We start from the raw sequence: 19,933 nt of genomic DNA, 5'->3' as shown, positions 1-19,933 counted from the left end.
CTGAACTGTCACAAAGCGCTTTACAGAAAGACAAAAATTAAAAAAAAAAACAACATAACATAAAACATTAACACCAATACAATAAACTTGAGTTGAGTTGAGTTATGTGTAAATTTAGATTTATGAATGTAAAACTTCGCTAGAATAATAATAACATTTATCAAATTAAACTGTGAATATAAGATCGCCTTCCAAAGCTATCAAAATATCATGTGAAGTTATTGAATAATTACCACGAATGACCACCAAAAACCCGAAGGTGGCATTATTTTGTCCAGTGAGGCTACCGTAGTTGTGGGCGATCGATGCTGGACGCATGCGCAGTAAATCTGACGGGCAGGTTTTACATGCTGCCTTCATGTGGTATCGTAATGATGGTAAATACCACATATCGAGTAGTAAATTTCACGTGAACGCCCCCCTCATGTCGTATTTTCTACTGGACAGCTGGGAATTTATTTTGATACCCGAGTTTCCGAGTTGAGTGAACTTTTCAAGTTTCAACATGGCGGAGAGCGCAGAAGATTTTGTGAATGGCAAGAAATATTAACACTATAAGGCCATTAACGTCCGCTTGCACCGCAGGCTGTTTAAGAATCTACACAATTACGTAGCATGCACAATTTTGCTAAAACAAAATCACATGAACAGAACTCGGTCGTAATTCGGAGTTTCCGAGTGGTAACATCCATCTTTCCCATAACACTTGAAGGCACCGTGAGAGCCTGCCTCCCGCTGTCTTGTCTCGACCAATCGGAGTCCGCTGCGTCACGCCGTGTTTGAATATTCATTACCTTTCGCGGGCTTTCTGTACCTTGTGACCAGGCTTGGCGGGAAAGTGAGCAGAAGAACTTGAAGAGGACGCGAACAAAACACGGACAATGGCGGTGAGTTGCTTTTCCTTCTTCTCGTTTGTTTGTTTGTTTGTTTGTGCGTGGACGAGGGCGACGTTTGATGTTGACGACTGTCGCATGCTCGTTGAGTGTAATTTGGCCGAGTTGTCGTCGAGGAAATGGCGGTCCACTCCAAACGACTGTCCAAGGAGATTTAGTTGAAATGAAAAGTGCTTGATTTTCGTCGATGGCGGAATGTTTGCCAAATAATTTCGGAGGCCATTCAGTGATGTTTCGTTGACTTGTTTTAGCGACTTTGTTGGTCCGTCCAACGTTGGGACAATAAAACTCTTTTCACTCTGCTAGCTTGGAATGTTAGAAAAAACAAAACAAAACAAAACAAATGCAGTCTTCCGAAAACGAAGTACAACATTTATGCTGCATTCGAGGATGGTCGGAACTATATGGTTATGGTTTACCCCCTAAAAAAGATGTTAATATATATATATATATATTTTTTTACATTATGTGGTGGTAGCTCATTGAATGACCCCCCCGGCTCACAGAATATTTTATGACTATGTATTGTGAACACACAAACTTCCAAATGAAAGATTAGACTCCCTTCAATCAAGCTTTATGCTAATAATGTTTACTTTCTTGATGCCTCAACCATCTTTTACAGTCATTTTTTTTGTTCATTAAAGTACCACCAGCAACAATGAAAATGTGCTTTTTTGAACAACGTCATCACGACAAAAAAAAACAAAAGTGAAAATTGTGTGCCGTGTCCAGGATTCCTCCGAGTGGCAGCACGCGGCCGCCGGCAGCCCCGAGCCGCTTTCCAGGCGGGGGGACCCCACCTCCAGCCCCGGCAGAGACCTGCCCCCGTTCGAGGACGAGTCCGAGGGTCTGCTGGGGGATGTCGGCTTGCCCGCTGACGAGGAGGAGGAGGAAGACGGCGACGGAGAGGAGCTGATCGGGGACGGCATGGAACGGTGAAGAGACGCTTTTTTGGTTTGATTATTTTTGCGTTTGTGGTGACCCACCGGCGGCGGCGTTTTGTGCGTCAACAGGGACTACCGGGCCATCCCGGCGCTGGATCGCTACGAGGCGGAGGGTCTGGACCTGGACGAGGAGGACCTGTCGGAATTGTCCCCGGGAGCCCGGGCGGCCGCCGAGGAGGCCATGAGGAGGCGCGATCGCGAGCGGGGCCTCAGCGGGCGCCTGAGGAGAGGACTGCTCTACGGTCAGAACGCGCCTCCAAAATCGCTCCCGACTTCACTTTCACGAAAAAAAATATCATCATCATCATCATGATAATAAAAATAACGGCAATGATAATAATATGATTTATACATAACAATTTATTATAACAATGATAATAATAATGATAATAAAAATGATAGTAATGAGAATTATTATTTTTCTGGTTCAGATAGCGAAGACGAGGACGACGAACGTCCGGCGGCACGCCGGCGCCGGCTGGCCGAGCGCGCAGCAGAGGGCGCGGCCGACGAGGACGAGATGATCGAGAGTATTGAGAACCTGGAGGACATGAAGGTGGGTTGGCCCGCAAAATGACCCAATTATCCCCCCTGGCACCCTCACTCGCTCACCGTCGTCCTCGTGCTCAGGGTCACACAGTGAGGGAGTGGGTGACAATGCCCGCCCCCCGCCTGGAGATCTACAACCGCTTCAAGAACTTCCTGCGCACGCACGTGGACGAGAGCGGCCGCAACGTCTTCAAGGAGAAGATCAGCGACATGTGCAAAGGTATGCACGTGCGCGCACCTCTGGTCGGCGTCCGTCTGGCGTGTGCACGTTGTCACGTCTTGGATTTGTTATCATCATTATTATTATTATTATTATTATTATTATTATTATTATCATCATCATCATTATTTTTATTTTTGTATTTTTTTATTTTTATTTTATTATAATTTTAATTTTGTTATTTTATTCTATTCTATTTTATTATTATTTTTATTTTATTTAGTATTTTTTTAATATTTTTATTTATTTTTTTATTCTATTTTTTTATTACATTATATTTTATTACATATTAAAAATAAACTAAGGGCTGCACAATATATTGCAAAAATATCTCTCACGATGTTGGCCCATGCAATATGCATATCACAAAGACATGCAATAAGTTTCATATCATAATTTTCTGCTTTTAATTTGAATTTGACCAGTCAGCCGCTAACTAAAATGTGCACCGCCATCCAATCGATTATTAAGAGGTAATAACGATTGACTAAGAATATATTGAGTGTGCTTATTTTGCTGCATGAAAAATTTAATTTTACATTTGACAATAAAAATGTTATTTCTTTAGGTACTTGTAAAATATTGCAATGATATTGATATCGCGTGATTTTGCAATATCGTGCAGCCCTAATATACATATATTTTTTTTAATATATATAGATGTTTTAGATGCGGGATGTGTATGTTATGAAAGTTGAGAGGCATAATTACATTGCAAGAAAGTTGATGTGTAACAGGCCCGTCACTATCAAATGTTTCCAAATATTCCCAACCACGAATTAATTGCAACCCTCCTCATGAAAATTAACATATTTTTTGTTATTGTTGTTGATCCTTGTTGTCGTGTGATGTTTCCCGAATGCATGTGTGTGCGTGCAGAGAACAAAGAGAGTTTTCTGGTGAACTACGAGGAGCTGGCGGCCAGGGAGCACGTGCTGGCCTACTTCCTGCCCGAAGCCCCCACCGAGATGTTGAAGGTCAACAAAAAAAAAAACGACTTCCTTCTTCTCATCGCTCAAAGCCAACAATGCGCTCATCAATTCTTCCTTGTTCCTTCCTTCCTGGCTCCCCTTTTTCCCGCCTTCCTTGTCCGGCAGGTGTTTGACGAGGCGGCCAAGGAGGTGGTGCTGTCCATGTACCCCAAATACGAGCGAATCGCCCACGAGATCCACGTGCGCATCTGCAACCTGCCGCTGGTGGAGGAGATTCGCTCGCTCAGGTGACGCCCTTGCCCATTAATTAGCCGACAGAAATGCACCTTGAGATGATGTCACTCCCGTGGTGGCTTTTAAATGTTATAAATAAATAAAAAAAAAAAAAAAAAAACTCCAACTAATACCGAAACTAAGTCAAACTAAAGCTAAGCATTTATTAAATAACTAAAAGTAATCACTAACCGAACCACCCTGAAAAGTAACTCAAATTTCACAAGTCCAAAGTGAACTTCAAAAAAGTGAGAAATGGACAAAGTGTACCAACGGTCACCTGGCAGGCAGCTGCACCTGAACCAGCTGATCCGGACCAGCGGCGTGGTGAGCAGCTGCACGGGCGTTCTGCCGCAGCTCGGCATGGTCAAGTACAACTGCAACAAGTGCAACTTCGTCCTGGGGCCCTTCTTCCAGTCCCAGAACCAGGAAGTCAAACCGGGCTCGTGTCCCGAGTGTCAGTCGCAGGGACCGTTTGACATCAACATGGAGGAGGTGAGCGGCCGGCCGTCCGTCCGTCCGTCCGTCCGTCTCGGACATCCTGATTCTAATCCTCTGGGACTCCCTTTCAGACGGTGTACCAGAACTACCAGCGGATCACCATCCAGGAAAGTCCCGGCAAGGTGGCCGCCGGACGTCTGCCGCGCTCCAAGGACGCCATCTTGCTGGCCGACCTGGTGGACAGCTGCAAGCCGGGAGACGAGATCGTCAGTCGCTTGAGTGCAATAAAACAAACAAAACAAACTAGAATTATAGCAAAAATGTCATTTCTTTTAGTCTTTCATACATTTTAAAACTAAAATTAATACTGAAACTAACTAAAACCAAGTGTTTATTAGACTTAGACTTGGACTTGACTTTATTGATCCCTTTTGGATTGCTCCCTCTGGGAAATTTACATGTTTCATTTTACATTTTCTATATAAAAGTTGAAGGAAAATATCGACTCAATCTTCAATTTAATCGACTATTTATTTTTTTGACAAAATCTTTAACTCATTTGCTCCCAATAACGTGTAAATACGTTTTTTTTTTATGTGCGAAGTGTCCCAAAGACGTATTTATACGTTTAAAAAAAAATAAATAAATAAATAAATTTTTATGCTTGAGCATACAGAAGGCTTTGATGCAGCTTCTCACCTGCAAAGAATGGTTGCAGAAATTGTAGTTATTACACAAACAGCCAGCAGGTGGCAGCAGAGCAAAAGCTATCAACCAGAGCCATGTAGAAAAAAATAAGCTAAATTACTTACAATTTTGAATAGGTTTGTGAAAACTGATGAAACTTGGCTCTCTTCTAATGCTAATTGCTGCAAAACAAACAGATAGTAACATACTTCAAAATCAGTCCAAATCCAGTAAAACAGCCAGGAGTGAACGGGATTGCGAAATGTGAAAGTTAAGTTGACCAAAATTGCTTTTTTTCATCGACTAAATCAATTTAGTCGACTACATTTTTTTTTTTTGTAAACTAAAATACGAGAACTAAATTATGACTTTAATTTTAGTCAAAAGACTAAAACGAAATGACATTTTTGTCAAAATGAACACTGAAATGAAGTTTTTATTTAATAAATGCTAACCCTGAAAATGAATTCAAACCAAGTAAATTTAGAAATGAAAATGAAACCTCCCAAACTATCTGCTGCTGTCTGAGAAAATGGTTGTTTGCGCTTTGTTGGTGGCAGGAGCTGACGGGCGTCTACCACAACAACTACGACGGCTCCCTGAACGTGGCCAACGGCTTCCCCGTCTTCGCCACCGTCATCCTGGCCAACCACGTGGCGCGGCGCGACGAGGGCGTGGCCGTGGCCGAGCTGACGGACGAGGACGTCAAGGCCGTCGTGGCGCTCTCCAAGGACCAGTGCGTCGGAGAGAGGGTGAGGAGAGTAAACCGCGATGGGTTTTGACCAGCGCGGTGCTAAACCGTTAGCAATTAGCATTAGCCTTAGTGTTAACCACCATTTCGTTCACACAAATATCATCAGATCGAGTGTCTTCAATCGTGTTTTGTCAAGGATGACGACATGCATTTTTCACTAAACGGAACGATATTGGTGTCAAAATAAAAAAAAAACTAAACGGGAAAATAGTGCCATCAAAAAATGAAAAAGAGAAAAATACTGCCATTTAAAAAAAAAAAATTAAAAAAAAAACTAAAGGGGGGAAAAATATTGGCATCAAAAATTAAAAGAAAAAACCTGAAGGGATAAATAGTGGCATTAAAAAAACTAAAGCAGGAAATATTGGAGTTTAAAAAAATAAGCTAAAGGGGAAAATATTGGCATCAAAAATAAAAAAGAATAAATAAAAAAACTAAAGATGAAAATATTGGCATTAAGAAAAATTAAAGGGGAAAATGGTGTCATGAAAAAAACCGAAAGGGGAAATATTGAAATTAAAAAAGAAATAGTGGCATCAATAATAATAAAAAAAACGAAAGGGGGAAATATTAGAATTAAAAAATAAGGAAGAAAATATTGGAATAAAAAAAAATAAAGGAGAAAATTGGCATTAAAAAAAATTCAGGGAAAACAGTGGTATCAAAAAAACAAACTAAAGGGGGAAATATTGGCATCAAAAATAATAAAAAAAATGAAAGGGGAAAAAATACTTGCATTAAAAAATAAAAATAAGGGGGAAAATATTGACATCAAAAATGAAAAACAAAACTAGCTCTTATTTGTTTTTAAACATGTTTATTGAACAATGTTTGTAAACTATTACTACTAATCTTAGTAACTATTTTGTTTTAGAAATCTTGTAAAAAGTTGAGGGATCTTCCAGAGACACGAGCATGTCTTCAAAAGTTCCATAAAAACTCAAGTCAATTGCTCCTTGTTTGCTACAGTACATTTTCAAAATATCTCAAGTATTGCATTTCAGATATTGAGGATTGGCCGATAATCGGTCATTTTTTTTTGTTTATGTTGAGATTTTCGCCAGCATGGCGCCGTCCATCTACGGCCACCAGGACATCAAGCGAGCGCTGGCCGTGGCCCTGTTTGGAGGAGAGTCCAAGAATCCCGGTGAGCATCCAACCGGCCATTTTACGAGCGCTGGTCGGCCATCTTGTCGAATCGCTGCCCTTTTTTTTTGTTGGTTTCAGGCGGCAAACACAAAGTGCGAGGCGACATCAACGTGCTTCTGTGCGGAGACCCCGGCACGGCCAAGTCGCAGTTCCTCAAGTAGGACCACCACGACGCCGTACGCGCGTACGTGCGCAAATCTGACCTTTTGGCACGCCCGCGCAGGTACGTGGAGAAGGTGTCGAGCAGGGCGGTGTTCACCACCGGCCAGGGGGCGTCGGCCGTGGGCCTGACGGCGTACGTGCAGCGGCACCCCGTCAGTCGCGAGTGGACGCTGGAGGCCGGCGCGCTCGTCCTGGCCGACCGCGGCGTCTGCCTCATCGACGAGTTTGACAAGGTGCCAAGGCAAATATTGGCCTGACATTTTCAAAATTAGACTGTACCTTTTTTTTATATATGTAAAGGTAGCTGTATCATTGAATTGCTTATTCACAATCAATTTTCAACCGATAAGTGTTTTTGTTTTCTTCGTAAATAAAAGACAAAGTTTATTAATAAATAGAAAATATTTTATTTTTATATTATATATTGATATTTGAGTGCCAGTATCGATCTTTAACCTTTAAGTGTTTTTGTGTTTCCTTTATAAAAAAAATAAAAAAAAAGATAAAATTAGGACAAAGTTTATTGATAAATAGAAAATACTTAATCAATATTTCAACAAAATATTTTTTAACGTTAGTATCAATAATATCGATATTTAATTGATATTTGAGTGCCAGTATCGATTCCAACTCAGTATCAATCTGTAATAGATACTGAGTTGGCATCTATCGATATCACTGCCAGTATCTATCGATGTTGACTTGGTATCAATAATATTGATGCTTGAATTGATATTTTAGTGCTAGTATCGATCCGATTTCAATACTGTATTGATATCGATTTTTCAGTGCCAGTATCGATCTGATATATCAACTCCATCTCAGTATCAATCTGTAATAGATACTGAGTTGGCATTCTATTGATATTTGGATCGATATCAATGCCAGTATCGATCAGATATCGATGCAGACTTGGTATAAAAAAATACTGATGCTTAAATTGATATTTTAGTGGCAGTATCAATCCGATATCGTTGCTGACTTGGTATCGATAATTTGGATGGTTCCGCCCACCACCACGAGCACGCACGCACGCACGCACGCACGCACGCACGCACGCAGGTGTGGGGCGCTGACGCAATGGCAATCACGTGCGTTTCCCTTCAGATGAACGACGCGGACCGCACGAGCATCCACGAGGCCATGGAGCAGCAAAGCATCTCCATCTCCAAGGCGGGCATCGTCACCTCGCTGCAGGCCCGCTGCACCGTCATCGCCGCGTCCAACCCCATCGGTACGGTCGCGCTAGCGCGCGCGCACGCACATGCGCCGCTAACCGCCACGTCCTTCCAGGCGGCAGGTACGACCCCTCGCTGACCTTTGCCGAGAACGTGGACCTGACGGAGCCCATCGTGTCGCGTTTCGACGTCCTGTGCGTGGTCCGGGACACTGTCGACCCCGTGCAGGTGCTTTAATGCAAAATTAAAATGAATCGATTCCTAAAAATATTCGATAGTAACAACCCGTTTGTAAATTAGGTGACGTGTACTAAAAAAGTTGTTTTTGGGTGCGCGCAGGACGAGATGCTGGCTCGCTTCGTGGTGGGCTCCCACGTCAAGCACCACCCCGGCAACAAGGAAGGGGGCGTGGCCTTGGAGGAGGTGCTGCTGCCCAATTCGTCGGACGTGGCGCCCATCCCTCAGGAGCTCCTCAGGAAGTACATCATCTACGCCAAGGACAGGGTGGGCGGAGCCTCGGACCGACTTGTCAGAGAGCGAGCGACAGCTTGTTTAGAATTGATTGACGGCCATTTATTTTTTATTTTTTGCAGGTTCATCCCAAACTCAACCAGATGGACCAGGACAAAGTGGCTCGCATCTACAGCGACCTACGCAAAGAGTCCATGGTGAGGCATGCCAGGTTTTTTTTTATTTTTTTTATTACTTTTATTTATATATATTTAAATTTGTATTTTTTATTTATTTTTTACAAGGAATGGTTATATTTTGTTTTTATTTTTATTCTTTTAACTATTTGTTGTATTTTGTTTATTTATATATTTTTACCGTATTTTCCGGACTATAAGCTACTTTTTTTTTTTAAGCTACTACGTTGTTTTTTTTCACATATTGGGAAGAATTTGTGCCTTTGCGTAGCGTTATCTCATCTTTGGGTATGTGTTCCCACAACATATTTGTGTGGATATTCGTTATTTTAAGGAAAAACACTCCCGAAGTCGATGCAAACTTCCTGTTAGCGTTTGCTAACTTCCTGTTAGTGATAGGCTAGCGATATTTTCAAAACAAAGCATGTTTTGTCTTTAAATATACGGCGAATGTAATTCTTAACGTTGAGTGTTTTGGTTTTACAGTTAACTCCAAACTGCAGTGTCATTAAATCGCTTAAAAGGACACTTTGGGACAACAGAATAATGTACGCTACACGCTTGCTAGTTGCGAATGCTACGCAAGCAAAATGGTGCATTCAGGGTACTTTCACAGCGTCGGAAACTTCGGTCTTTTTCTGTAACATTTAAAGGGGAAAACAATCGAGCATTTGGCCGATGTTTGAAGGCCAGTAATCGGCCGGTTATAATCGGCCCGGCCGATTAATCGGTCCTATTCTGTAGGAGGATTCAAATGTCCTTTTTCTGGTTAATTTCAAAATAAATATGATGAAAATAGACCCCAAATATATTACCAAAGATCAAAATGTAGTACAATGTATTTTTTTTTTCTGTTTTAGTTTATAAGCAGACCGATTAGACATGTACTCCAACAACTACAAGCGCCAAGTGCTAACGCTCGTGCGTCCGTCCGTCCGTCCCGCAGGCGACGGGCAGCATCCCCATCACGGTGCGCCACATCGAGTCGATGATCCGCATGGCGGAGGCGCACGCCAAGATGCACCTGCGCGACTACGTGATGGAGGACGACGTCAACATGGCCGTCCGCATCATGCTGGAGAGCTTCATCGACACGCAGAAGTTCAGCGTCATGCGCAGCATGCGCAAGGTAACGAGGCGCCGCCGGCGCTAAGCGAGCGGCGCGGCCGCCGGCACTGACGTGTTGCGCTCTCGTCCTTCCCCCACCCGCCGCCGCAGACGTTCTCTCGCTACCTGGCGTACCGCAAGGACAACAACGAGCTGCTGCTCTTCATCCTCAAGCAGCTGGCGGCCGAGCGAGTTTCCTACCAGCGGAGCCGCTACGGCGCGCGCGACCACAGCGTCGAGATACCCGAGAAGGAGCTGCACGACAAGGTAACCGCGCTGAAAGCTAACACTTGCTAATGGTAACGTGTAAACGCGACTGGATGGTAAGCCTCAAGTCGATAGTTAAATGTTAGCGCTAACTTAAAGCTATGTGGCTAAATGCTAGCGTCAACTATGAGACCCTCAACATGTTTAGCACAGATGCTACGTCAAAAGAAGCTCCCTGCTAATTGCTAACAAAAAGATTAATGAACCGTTAATATTTAAAAAAAATTCCACCTCAAAAAACAAACACATCCCCAGTGTTTCTTTTTCTTCGTTTTATTTTTTTTATTATAGCTAAGTGGCTAAATACTAGCATCAACTATGAGACCCTCGACGTGTTTAGCACGGATGCTACGTTAACAAATGAAGCTCCATGCTAATTGCTAAGAGGCTAACTAAAAGATTAAGGAACCGTTAGCATTGCTTCAATTTGGTTCTGGGGTTTTTTTCCACCTCATGTACCATGTCAAAAAGAGTTAAAAAAACAAAAACAAAAAAAACATCCCCATTGTTTTTTGTTCTTTTCTTATAGCTATATGGCTAAATGCTAGCGTCAACTGAGACCCTGGACATATTTAGCATGGATGCTACGTCAACAAAAGAAGCTTCATGCTAATTGCTAAGAGGCTAACTAAAAGATTAAGAAACCGTTAGCATTTGTTAAATTAAGATTTTTTTTATTCTACCTCATGTAGCATGTCCAAAAAAAAAAACCCAATATTTTTTTTTTTAATTATTTTTTAAGGCTCGTCAGATCAACATCCACAACCTGTCGTCATTCTACGCCAGCGAGCCGTTCCGCGCCAACCGCTTCACTTACGACGGCAAGAAGAAACTCATCGTGCAGCAGTTCTGAGGTGCAGAGTGGGGAGAGAGAAAAAAAAAAAAAAAAAGCAATGTGTAAATAAAGTGTACATGTTTGTCCCTTCACCTTGTTCTTGAATAAACGTGACTTTGTTGTACACGCGTCTGGACTCCATTACTGGGATATATTCACAACGTCCTGGCATTTATTTATTTTTTATATATAAACATGGTAAAAACTGATATATATATATATATAATGCACTGTGTATAAATACTTTGTGTGTAAAATAACGTGCATTGGCAATTGCATTCCACTAGATGACGCCATGTGACCATTGGATGTAATGTTTGCTGAGTATGTCCAGCGGCTTTTCATTGAAAAAAATAAATACATAAATGGTTGTAATTACAAAAACGTCCAGCAGGTGGCAGCAAAGTATAATTTACCCACAATTCTCAGCAGATTTGTGAATAACGATGAAACTTAGCTGTACTGTATTCTAATGCTAATTGCTGCAAAATGGAAACTGATAGAAATTGACTCCCCCCCCCCCCCATGAACGAAGAGACTCTCATCTTTCTTTTGGTATCTTCCATGTTTTTATAGCTTCAGTCAAAATGGCTGCCAGTCAATGTGATGAATAAAAACAAATGTTTCTCATTCATTATTTTTTTTTAAACCTACTTGTGTGTTCCTAATCAAGTGGCTCCATTCCAACGTATGACGCGGCTCGCTGGCGGGAATCGTGGCGCTCCAACGTTAGCTGCCATAATCCCCGTCTCAGCGCTAACGGGATTGCGGGGCCGCGTCGGGACACGGGTGCAAGTTTAATGGGCCGGACCGGACATGGACGTGAACCCTCGAGAGTGACATGGCCTACAGGTGACCGCCACTAACGAGTTTTTTTTTTTTTTTTTTTTTTTTAAGACGAGTGAGCGAGCGGGCTCACTCCATTACAAGCAACAGCTCGCTGGCTGCAAACTACTACTTTTTTTTTTTTTTCCCCCCAAAAAAGACAACCCTCAGTTGGCGTTTATTCTTCAACTAAACATAAAAAGAAAGACAATTACATCATTAGTATTCAAAACACCCACATGACTTACTTTAAAGTTAGTCTGTTTAGCTTATTAATGCTAGCGAGCAAGCAAAACGAGATTGACTAGCTAACATGTAGCGTCGGTCTTTGTGGGCGTGACTCTTTGTGATTCTAATAAAACGTCTGGTTGTGAAAAAAATCAAACGATGTCAAGTTGGCCTAAAATGGCTGCTAAAAAAAACTAAATGGCTGCCTTTGTGTGAATTATTTCGGAACGACTACCAAATTTTGTGTTACTTTGAAACCTTTTTTTCAACTGAGGTTTGAGCCAAAATGGCCGACGTCCTGTTTCTTTTCCGGTACGGCTTACTTGTTTGGGGGGCTGGATTGCGAATAATATTATTCAAACAACAGTTATTTGTCAACAACTATGAGAAAGCAAAAATAATGCCAAAAAGAGCCCAATTGGCCATTTCCAAGCAAAATAGCTGCCTTTATTTGTCATTTGGGGCGTGGTTTCATGTTCGAAATTTCTTCTTGAAGGAGGCAACACCCTCTCAGTCCACTTGGTGGCGCCAATTCACTTGGAAGGCAGATGACGAAGAAGAAGAAGAAGCAGGAAGTAGACGAAGGTGACAAAATGGAAGATTTGAATTGGATCAAGATATTTTTGGATCTAGTTGTTGGAATTGTTACAGTTCCCCGCATTTTGCTTGGAAGTGGTTGCCTGTCCAGGTAGGAACGTAACTCAGCCACTTTCATTTTTTATTTTTTATTTTTTATGGTAGCTAAGCTACAAGGCTAACCGACCACGTTGTGTCTCAAGTTTGTTTGTGTGTTTCAAACGTTGCAGGCTCACTCGACCAATGACAGGCAGTTTGCAAGTCCAACTCAAGACACGCTTAGGACCGCCCCCTCATTTGAATAACATTTCCACTTGGCAGTACGGACCAAAACTCTCAAAATTCAAAATAAATGATTAAATAAATACATGATTAAAAGTGCAAATAAAAACGGGTATAAAAAATATAATTTAAAAATGAAATACAAATGTATGTATTTTATTTATTTATTTATTCATTCATTCATTCATTCATTTATATATATTTTGCTCTCTTTATTTCTGTTTATATTTATTTTTTTGGATATTAATTTCGAATTATATATATTTTTTTATATCCGTTTTTATTGTCACTTTTATTTATTTATTTATTTTCACTTTTATTTATTTATTTATTTATTCATTCAGTCATTTATTTATTTAGAATTTTGGCAGTTTTGGTCCTCCATACAAAACTGTTCAAATTAAAAATAACTAAGTCAGTAAATAAACAAATAAATAAATAAATAAAAATTCATATAAAAAATATAATTCAAAAATCAAATACAAATTTATTTATGTATATACATGTATTTTTCTTTTTATTTCCATTTATATTTATTTTTTGGATATAATTTCCGAATTATATTTTTTTTTTTTACAACCGTTTTTATTTTCACTTTTAGTCATTTAATTATTTAATTAGTCATTTATTTATTTTTGAATTTTGGCAGTTTTGGTCCTCTATAGTGCCCAAGGTGCTCTACGGAAGTGAGTTGAGGAGCTTCATTTGGGGTGAAAGTAGTGCTTTGCCGCCATTTTGTGTCATTTTTTGAGTGTATAACTTAATTACTGGCAGATTTGCCGTCGTGGCGCCGTCCGTCTTCACAAATTGACCGTCCAAGACGTTTGAGGTATTTTTTCCCCAATCCAGCGGATGGCGCCGAGGAGCACACGTTGGGGGAGAAAGAAGCGTGTCAGGTGTGAAAAAGGTGTTTCCCGTGGCAACCGACGGCCGGCGAGGTTAAGCCGCTAACGGGATTGACATCTTGGGCCGGGTCAACGACACGTCGCCAGCTGGCTGGACAGACAACAAACGATGCGTCGCCGGCCGGCAGTTTGCGGATGGCGACTTTAAGCGCGATTGACCCGTGTGGCCGTGGTCAGCCGTGTCAGTGGCCTTAATCGCCGCCGGCCAACACCTCTTTGAGGTGATGCAGCATGTGGCTCGTACCTTATTTGACTCATTGATTGCTTTGCAAAGTAAATTAGTTATGTAACTAATTACTTGATTATGAAAGTAACTCTGTTACTTTACTGATTGGATACGTTCAAAAAACATTGACTTAATATACTTTCGAAAGTAACTTATTTATTTTATTCATTACTTGCTTTTCAAAGTAACTGAGTAACTTAACTAATTACTTGATTATGAAAGTAACTCTGTTACTTTACTGATTGGATACGTTCAAAAAACATTGACTTAATTACTTACTTTCGAAAGTAACTTATTTATTTTATTCATTACTTGCTTTTCAAAGTAACTGAGTAACTTAACTAATTACTTGATTATGAAAGTAACGTACTTTGCTGATTGATTGCTTTTCAAGAAACGTATACTTTCAAAATTAAGTTATTAAAAGTAAACTTGGTTAATTACTTGATTATGAAAGTAACTGTTACTTTACTGATTGCTTGCTTTCAAAAAACATACTTTCAAAATTAAGTAATGAGTTAAGTAAATAACTTTATTTTACGCATTACTTGCTTTTCAAAGTAAATTACTTAATTATTTGATTATGCGAGTAACTGCTACTTTACTGATTGCTTGCTTAAAAAAAACCATTTACTTAATTACTTACTTTACTTTATTTTGGAAGCTAATGTAGTTATTTTCCTCATTACTTGCTTTTCAAAGTAACTTACCGTAGTTACTTAACTAGTTACTTGATTATGAAAGTAACTGCTACTTTACTTGCTTGCTTGCTTTCAGAACACATTTACTTCATGACTTACTTTTGAAAGTAACTTAGTTACTGTACTAATTACTTGCTTTTCAAAGTAACTTAGTTACTTGAAGGTTCTCAGTACATAAATAGAATTTCTGATCGCTACCGTAATCTGTGGCTGAAAAATGAAACAGCAACATTTTTGGGCTCTATTCGGAAAAAAAAGGGACAAAAAGATGTTTTCTGATGTGAGCGCCGTGGGTGGGTGTCGGATTTTCAAAATAAGAGCGCATTTTGGCAAATTGGCGGGATTCACATGGAGCGGCGGTCCCATTAGTGAGGACCCACATGGCGAGAGCGGCGGGAAAGTCGACTGCTCGTTAGCGTGTGTGCGTTTGTGTGTTATTGCGTGGGACTCTTCAGTTTTTATTGCGCGTTTGTGTGGGCTGGAAAAACCAAAAAGCCCAATATGAATAATAGTGATGATGATGATGATGTATGCGGTTGCCGGTGGTTTGTGTAAACACGCTCCCGTGACGTCATGTCAGCCATCTCGTGAAGGTTTTCGACATCAGCCGGACGTTTGTGTCATTAAAAGGACGTCCTCGCTTAATGGAGCCGACTTTGAGGCGTGCGCGCGCTCGTGTTGATTTTTGTGGCTGAAATGAATCCCAACATGGACGAGAAGGATCCCGATTTGCCTTTCTGGCGTGTGCTGACGTCACTGTGTGTGTGTGTGTTTTTTTGTGACCTCTCGCCTTGATGACGTGAGTGTTTTTATGTTCGCCGTCACGTGACGCGGGCGCGTCCAGGTCATGTGACGAGGGCGCGTGGGCGTGGACCGGACAAAAAAAAAGCAGCAAAGTCGATTGCGTGCGTGCGCCGACGGCGACCTTGAGCGGACGCGACGCGACGAGCGACGCCGTCCGCGTCAAGGACGCTGTTTGTTGACGTTGTTGCCGGGACAAGAAAGGGGTTGCCATGGCGACGCCATCAAAACAAGTTGACTGTGAGCAGTTTGGAACCGACATTTGATTGGGCCTTTCAAAAGACCAGTTTGGGTTTTAGGGAATCGGCATTTTGAAGTCAGGTGTTCACTTGGGTTGTTTGTTGTTGCAAACGAGGCCGAACGCAACATTTGTGTTCGGCTTTGAAAAAGTCTCACAATCGGGTTTGAATTGGGTTCCAGCTTGTGATGAAGCTTTCAAGCAATCACGATGACTTACTCTGATTACATCTTCCTTCTTTCATTCCTCACTCCCTCCCTATCTCTTGCTTTTTTCCTGTTTCCTTCCTTTCTTCCTTCTTCACTCACTTGACTCTGTTTCTAGTCACAATTTTTTCCTTTCCTTCCTTCCTTCTGCACTTCCTTCACTCACTTCACTCTTTATCCCCATTCAGCGTTCCTTCCTTTTATCTTCCTTCCTTCCACACTTCCTTCTTTTCTTCCTTCCTTCTTCACTTACCTCACTCTGTCTTCGTTCTCCCTTCTTTTTTCCTTCCTTCCTTCCTTTTTTCTTCCTTCCTTCCACACTTCCTTCCGCACTTCCTTCTTTTCTTCCTTCCTTCTTCACTTACCTCACTCTGTCTCCGTTCTCCCTTCTTTTTTCCTTCCTTCCTTCCTTCCTTCCTTCCTTCCTTCTTGACTTGCTTCACTCTTTATCTCCATTCCCCCTCCATTCTTTTCTTCCTTTTTTCCCCTTCCTTCTTTCCTTCCACGCTTCCTTCCTTCCTTTCTTACTTCCTTCCTCACTTGCTTGACTCTTTGTTTCCAGTCATCCTTCTTTTCTTCCTTCCTTCCTTCCTTCCTTCCATGCTTCCTTCCTCCTTTTGAAAGCGCTAAATAAATCAAGATGACTTGACTTCCACCCTCCTTTCTATCTTTCCTTCTTCCGTCTCCTCCTAACATCCTCCCTCAATTTCTTCCTTCTTTGTTTCCTTTCCTCCCATAGACGCGCATGATTGATGACTAATCAATCAGTGACGACGTTGCAAAAAAACAACAACAAAAACAAAACAAATCCAAAGTGACGGCTTTGCCGGCGATGCAAACGAGCCATCGATTGGTCGCAGCTTAAACGAGCAAAAATATTCATCAGCTGTCAGGCGAGCGGGAGGACGACCGAGCGAGAGGAAAGGTCGCACGGGGAAAAGTTTGTTTCAGATTTCAGGTGGTGTTTGAAATGCTTTCAAATGGGGATTCAATCAAAGAATAATTATGCACCTTTCAAATGAGGGTCAGCGTCCAAAAACTTTTGTCTTGTTTCCTTCATCTTCCTGACAAATCAACACGATGACGTGAATATTCTCATCCAAACAAAAAAAACTGCAATGAAAATCAAACAAAGTGTTTTTTTGTTTTTCTTCCATTGAATTGAATTTCCAATGAATGAAAATGAATTGACGTCAGCGTGTGAGACTGTCCGCGGAGTGTTCAGGCGCTAGGACCCGGGGGACAGCTCGCGTCAGGCTGGCGGTAAGCAGCGCGTGCTGCGAACGGAAACCGGACGTTACAAAATAAAAGCTCATGACGAGCGTCGTTGGCAAAAGCGGAAAAGAAAAACTTTAAAAAAAAAAAAAAAAGGGTTGGCGCTTTTCAACTGGAAAGAAATAACATTTATAAGACATCAAATATGTTTATGCCTATCTTGGAGTTTCCATCTTTTTCTTTCTCTCTTTCTTTCTCTCTTTCTTTCTTTCTCTCTTTCTTTCTTTCTTTCTTTCTTTCTTTCTTTCTAACCCTCCATCCTCTCCTTCTTCGTCGTATCCTTCCTTCCTACACGAACGGTTTCAAATGTTACTTTTATTTTGAAATCGTCCCCGAGCCGGAACCTCCCTGCTGATCTCCGTGCGCGCGACCCTCCGTCGCGGGCGCGAGCGCGCTCGGCAGCGGAGGTACGCGAGCCTCCTCCTCGAGTCAGTCAGTCAGTCTGGCAGTCTGACGACCCGCCGCACACTTCGCGCCACTTTCCGCCTTTGGCGCAAATGTGACGCCACAATACATCACTTGGATTTAACCCGCGACTTTTTTTTTTTTTTGCGGTTGTGGGGTTGAGTACACGAGCGAGGAGGCGCGAGCATGTGATCCAAGTTGGGCAAACGGAAGGATAACCCAAAAAAAAAAAAGAAGACAAGAAGAAGCGATGGACGCGGGGAATCACGTGCTGATTTGGCGCCTACTTTTCTGCTACTTGGCTCGCGCGGGACTTGCTGGCGCGCAGTTTTTCCCAGGTGAAGTCATCATCATCATCATCATCATCATCATCATTATGATCATGAATGATGAGATTGATTTTGCTGAGAATTGGAATTGCTCCTTATTTGTGGAAAAAAATAATAATAATTTGGCTTTACAAATCTGTCTGTCTGTCTTTGTGTCTGTGTGTGCAAACTTTCTGCTTGCTATTCAGCCCACGATTGCGCGAAGCACATGCAGCCCCCCGACGACCCCCCCACTTGTGTTTCCGTCACTGAAGGGTCCATGTGAGACTTGTTTACATTTGACATATTGTTGGTGCGAAATGACGTATTTGCAGCAATGTGATGACGTCGACTTGAATTGGCGCCGATTGTATGAAGCGATTTGGGCGCGTGTTTTTTTTGGGGAGCTTTTGGTCGAGTTGTTGCATCTGCAGTGCGCCTGTTGTGTCGTCAGGGGGCGATAGTGGCCCATCAGATCTCGCATACACGGACACACATCGAGTCGATGTTTTTTTATCTTGAAATATCCAAAAGTGATTGTTTCATGAGAAATGGATGATTTGATTCCGTTTTTCATTTGTGTTGCTTGAGGAAAGGCTGAAATATTTGAAGTGGTGATGTTTGGTCAATGCTGTTATTTGTCGTTAATGAATATAATTGCAGGTCGGCGTGTGGGAAAATCATATGAATTCCTCTTTTTTTTTTTTTCTTTCTGTAGTCATTTTTTTTTACCAGTCCATTTTTGTTTTAATGAATTTTAACTTTCTGTTTCCAAGACAAAGCTGGCTGGTACTGATTTTTTTTATTTTGATTTTTTTAACTTTTGTAGTAGATTTTTTTTTTACCATGTGTCTTTTTAAAAAAAATGAATTTGAACTTAATCATTTAAATATGAAATTGCATATATTTTTTTTAGTTTCCAAGACAAATCTGGCTGATAATGTTTATTTATTTATTTATTTATTTATGTATTATTATTTTTATTTATTTTTTTACCAGTGTTTTTTTTTTTTTTTTAATTAATTTGAACTTTATTATTTAAATATGAAGCTGTATATTTTTTAAAGCAGTATGTTTCCAAGACAAATCTGCCTGGTAATGTATTTTTTTTTTTTGGTAGATATTTGTCTCAAAAATTGATGGAATTTGGAAACAACTTGCGAACTTTCTGACAACGAGAGCACCACTGCCACCTACTGTAGTGGATGTGCAAATACACTTCATTCGAGTTCTTAAAAATTTTTTTAAAAAAAAGTTTTTTTCCCTGAGATTACATGCTTCCCCCCCCCGCCCCCAAATGGTGGGGGCTGACTGAAGGTCTGCGAGCTCCATCCACGTATGCGTTTATATTATTCGTAGTTGTATATTCGGAGACGTTGACCTTGAGGAGGCGCTCAGCGGTCACCTTGAGGTTCAACTTCCAAATTGCACTTAAGAAGATTTGTTTGTTTGACACCTCGTGTCGGCGGCTCCTTGACGGTCCGGCGAAGGAACCGGCGGAGGACGAACGGAGCGAGCGAGCGAGCGAGGAGAGAACGAAGTCAAGAGGACGAGAGCGCTTGAGAAGGAACCGGAAGCGGAAACGAGGCCCGCCCGCCTAACGCATTCGACAACTTTTGCAAACAATTTGCTGGAAAAAAAAACGTGCGCCGGCCAGAGTAAGAAAAGTAGTACTTTGGCGCCACCTTGGGGCCAAGGGACCGTGTTGAAGTCAATTGAGGAGTTTCATTTGGACAAAAGTCGCGTTTGGCCGACAAGTCGTGCTGATCGATTTGTAACTTTCGACCGATAGAGGAGAGGAAATCATTGTAAAAGAATCGAGTTCTGCTTTTCATTTGTTTTGTCTCAAGTCAACAAATCGAGTTGACCTCCTCTGTACGATTTGTTTTAATTAAGAAAAAATTGTAATGTTATGC

General features: G+C 41.5%; 2 protein-coding genes across 16 annotated transcripts in view; both read left to right on the top strand.

Moving 5' to 3' along the window:
- Positions 1-787: 787 nt before the first annotated feature.
- On the top strand, positions 788-11,165 carry mcm2 (minichromosome maintenance complex component 2). The gene is made up of 20 exons (XM_077530529.1): positions 788-887; positions 1,629-1,831; positions 1,910-2,082; positions 2,272-2,396; positions 2,471-2,609; positions 3,489-3,586; positions 3,707-3,828; positions 4,102-4,309; positions 4,387-4,521; positions 5,503-5,694; positions 6,750-6,843; positions 6,924-7,002; positions 7,069-7,240; positions 8,115-8,241; positions 8,301-8,413; positions 8,525-8,689; positions 8,779-8,853; positions 9,779-9,961; positions 10,051-10,206; positions 10,949-11,165. The coding sequence occupies exons 1-20, from the start codon at positions 882-884 to the stop codon at positions 11,057-11,059; spliced, it is 2,676 nt and encodes an 891-aa protein (XP_077386655.1). The 5' UTR covers positions 788-881; the 3' UTR covers positions 11,060-11,165.
- Positions 11,166-11,834: 669 nt separating this feature from the next.
- ptprt (protein tyrosine phosphatase receptor type T) overlaps positions 11,835-19,933 on the top strand; it is a 121,166-nt gene continuing 113,067 nt past the window's right edge. For 6 of the 15 annotated variants that reach the window (XM_077529050.1, XM_077529064.1, XM_077529063.1 and 3 more), the window contains exons 1-2: positions 11,847-11,893; positions 12,591-12,679. In XM_077529050.1, the coding sequence (XP_077385176.1) occupies positions 11,883-11,893; positions 12,591-12,679 (100 nt within the window). In that variant the 5' untranslated portion in view covers positions 11,847-11,882. Of the gene's footprint in view, positions 11,894-12,590; positions 12,783-17,740; positions 18,048-19,933 lie in introns of those variants that run through there. The other 9 variants (XM_077529057.1, XM_077529058.1, XM_077529052.1 and 6 more) reach the window with 6 other exon arrangements.

This window comes from Festucalex cinctus, chromosome 8 (genome assembly GCF_051991245.1).
Source record: "Festucalex cinctus isolate MCC-2025b chromosome 8, RoL_Fcin_1.0, whole genome shotgun sequence".
Lineage (NCBI taxonomy): Eukaryota > Metazoa > Chordata > Actinopteri > Syngnathiformes > Syngnathidae > Festucalex > Festucalex cinctus.
This window is presented reverse-complemented; position numbering and strand designations above follow the sequence as displayed.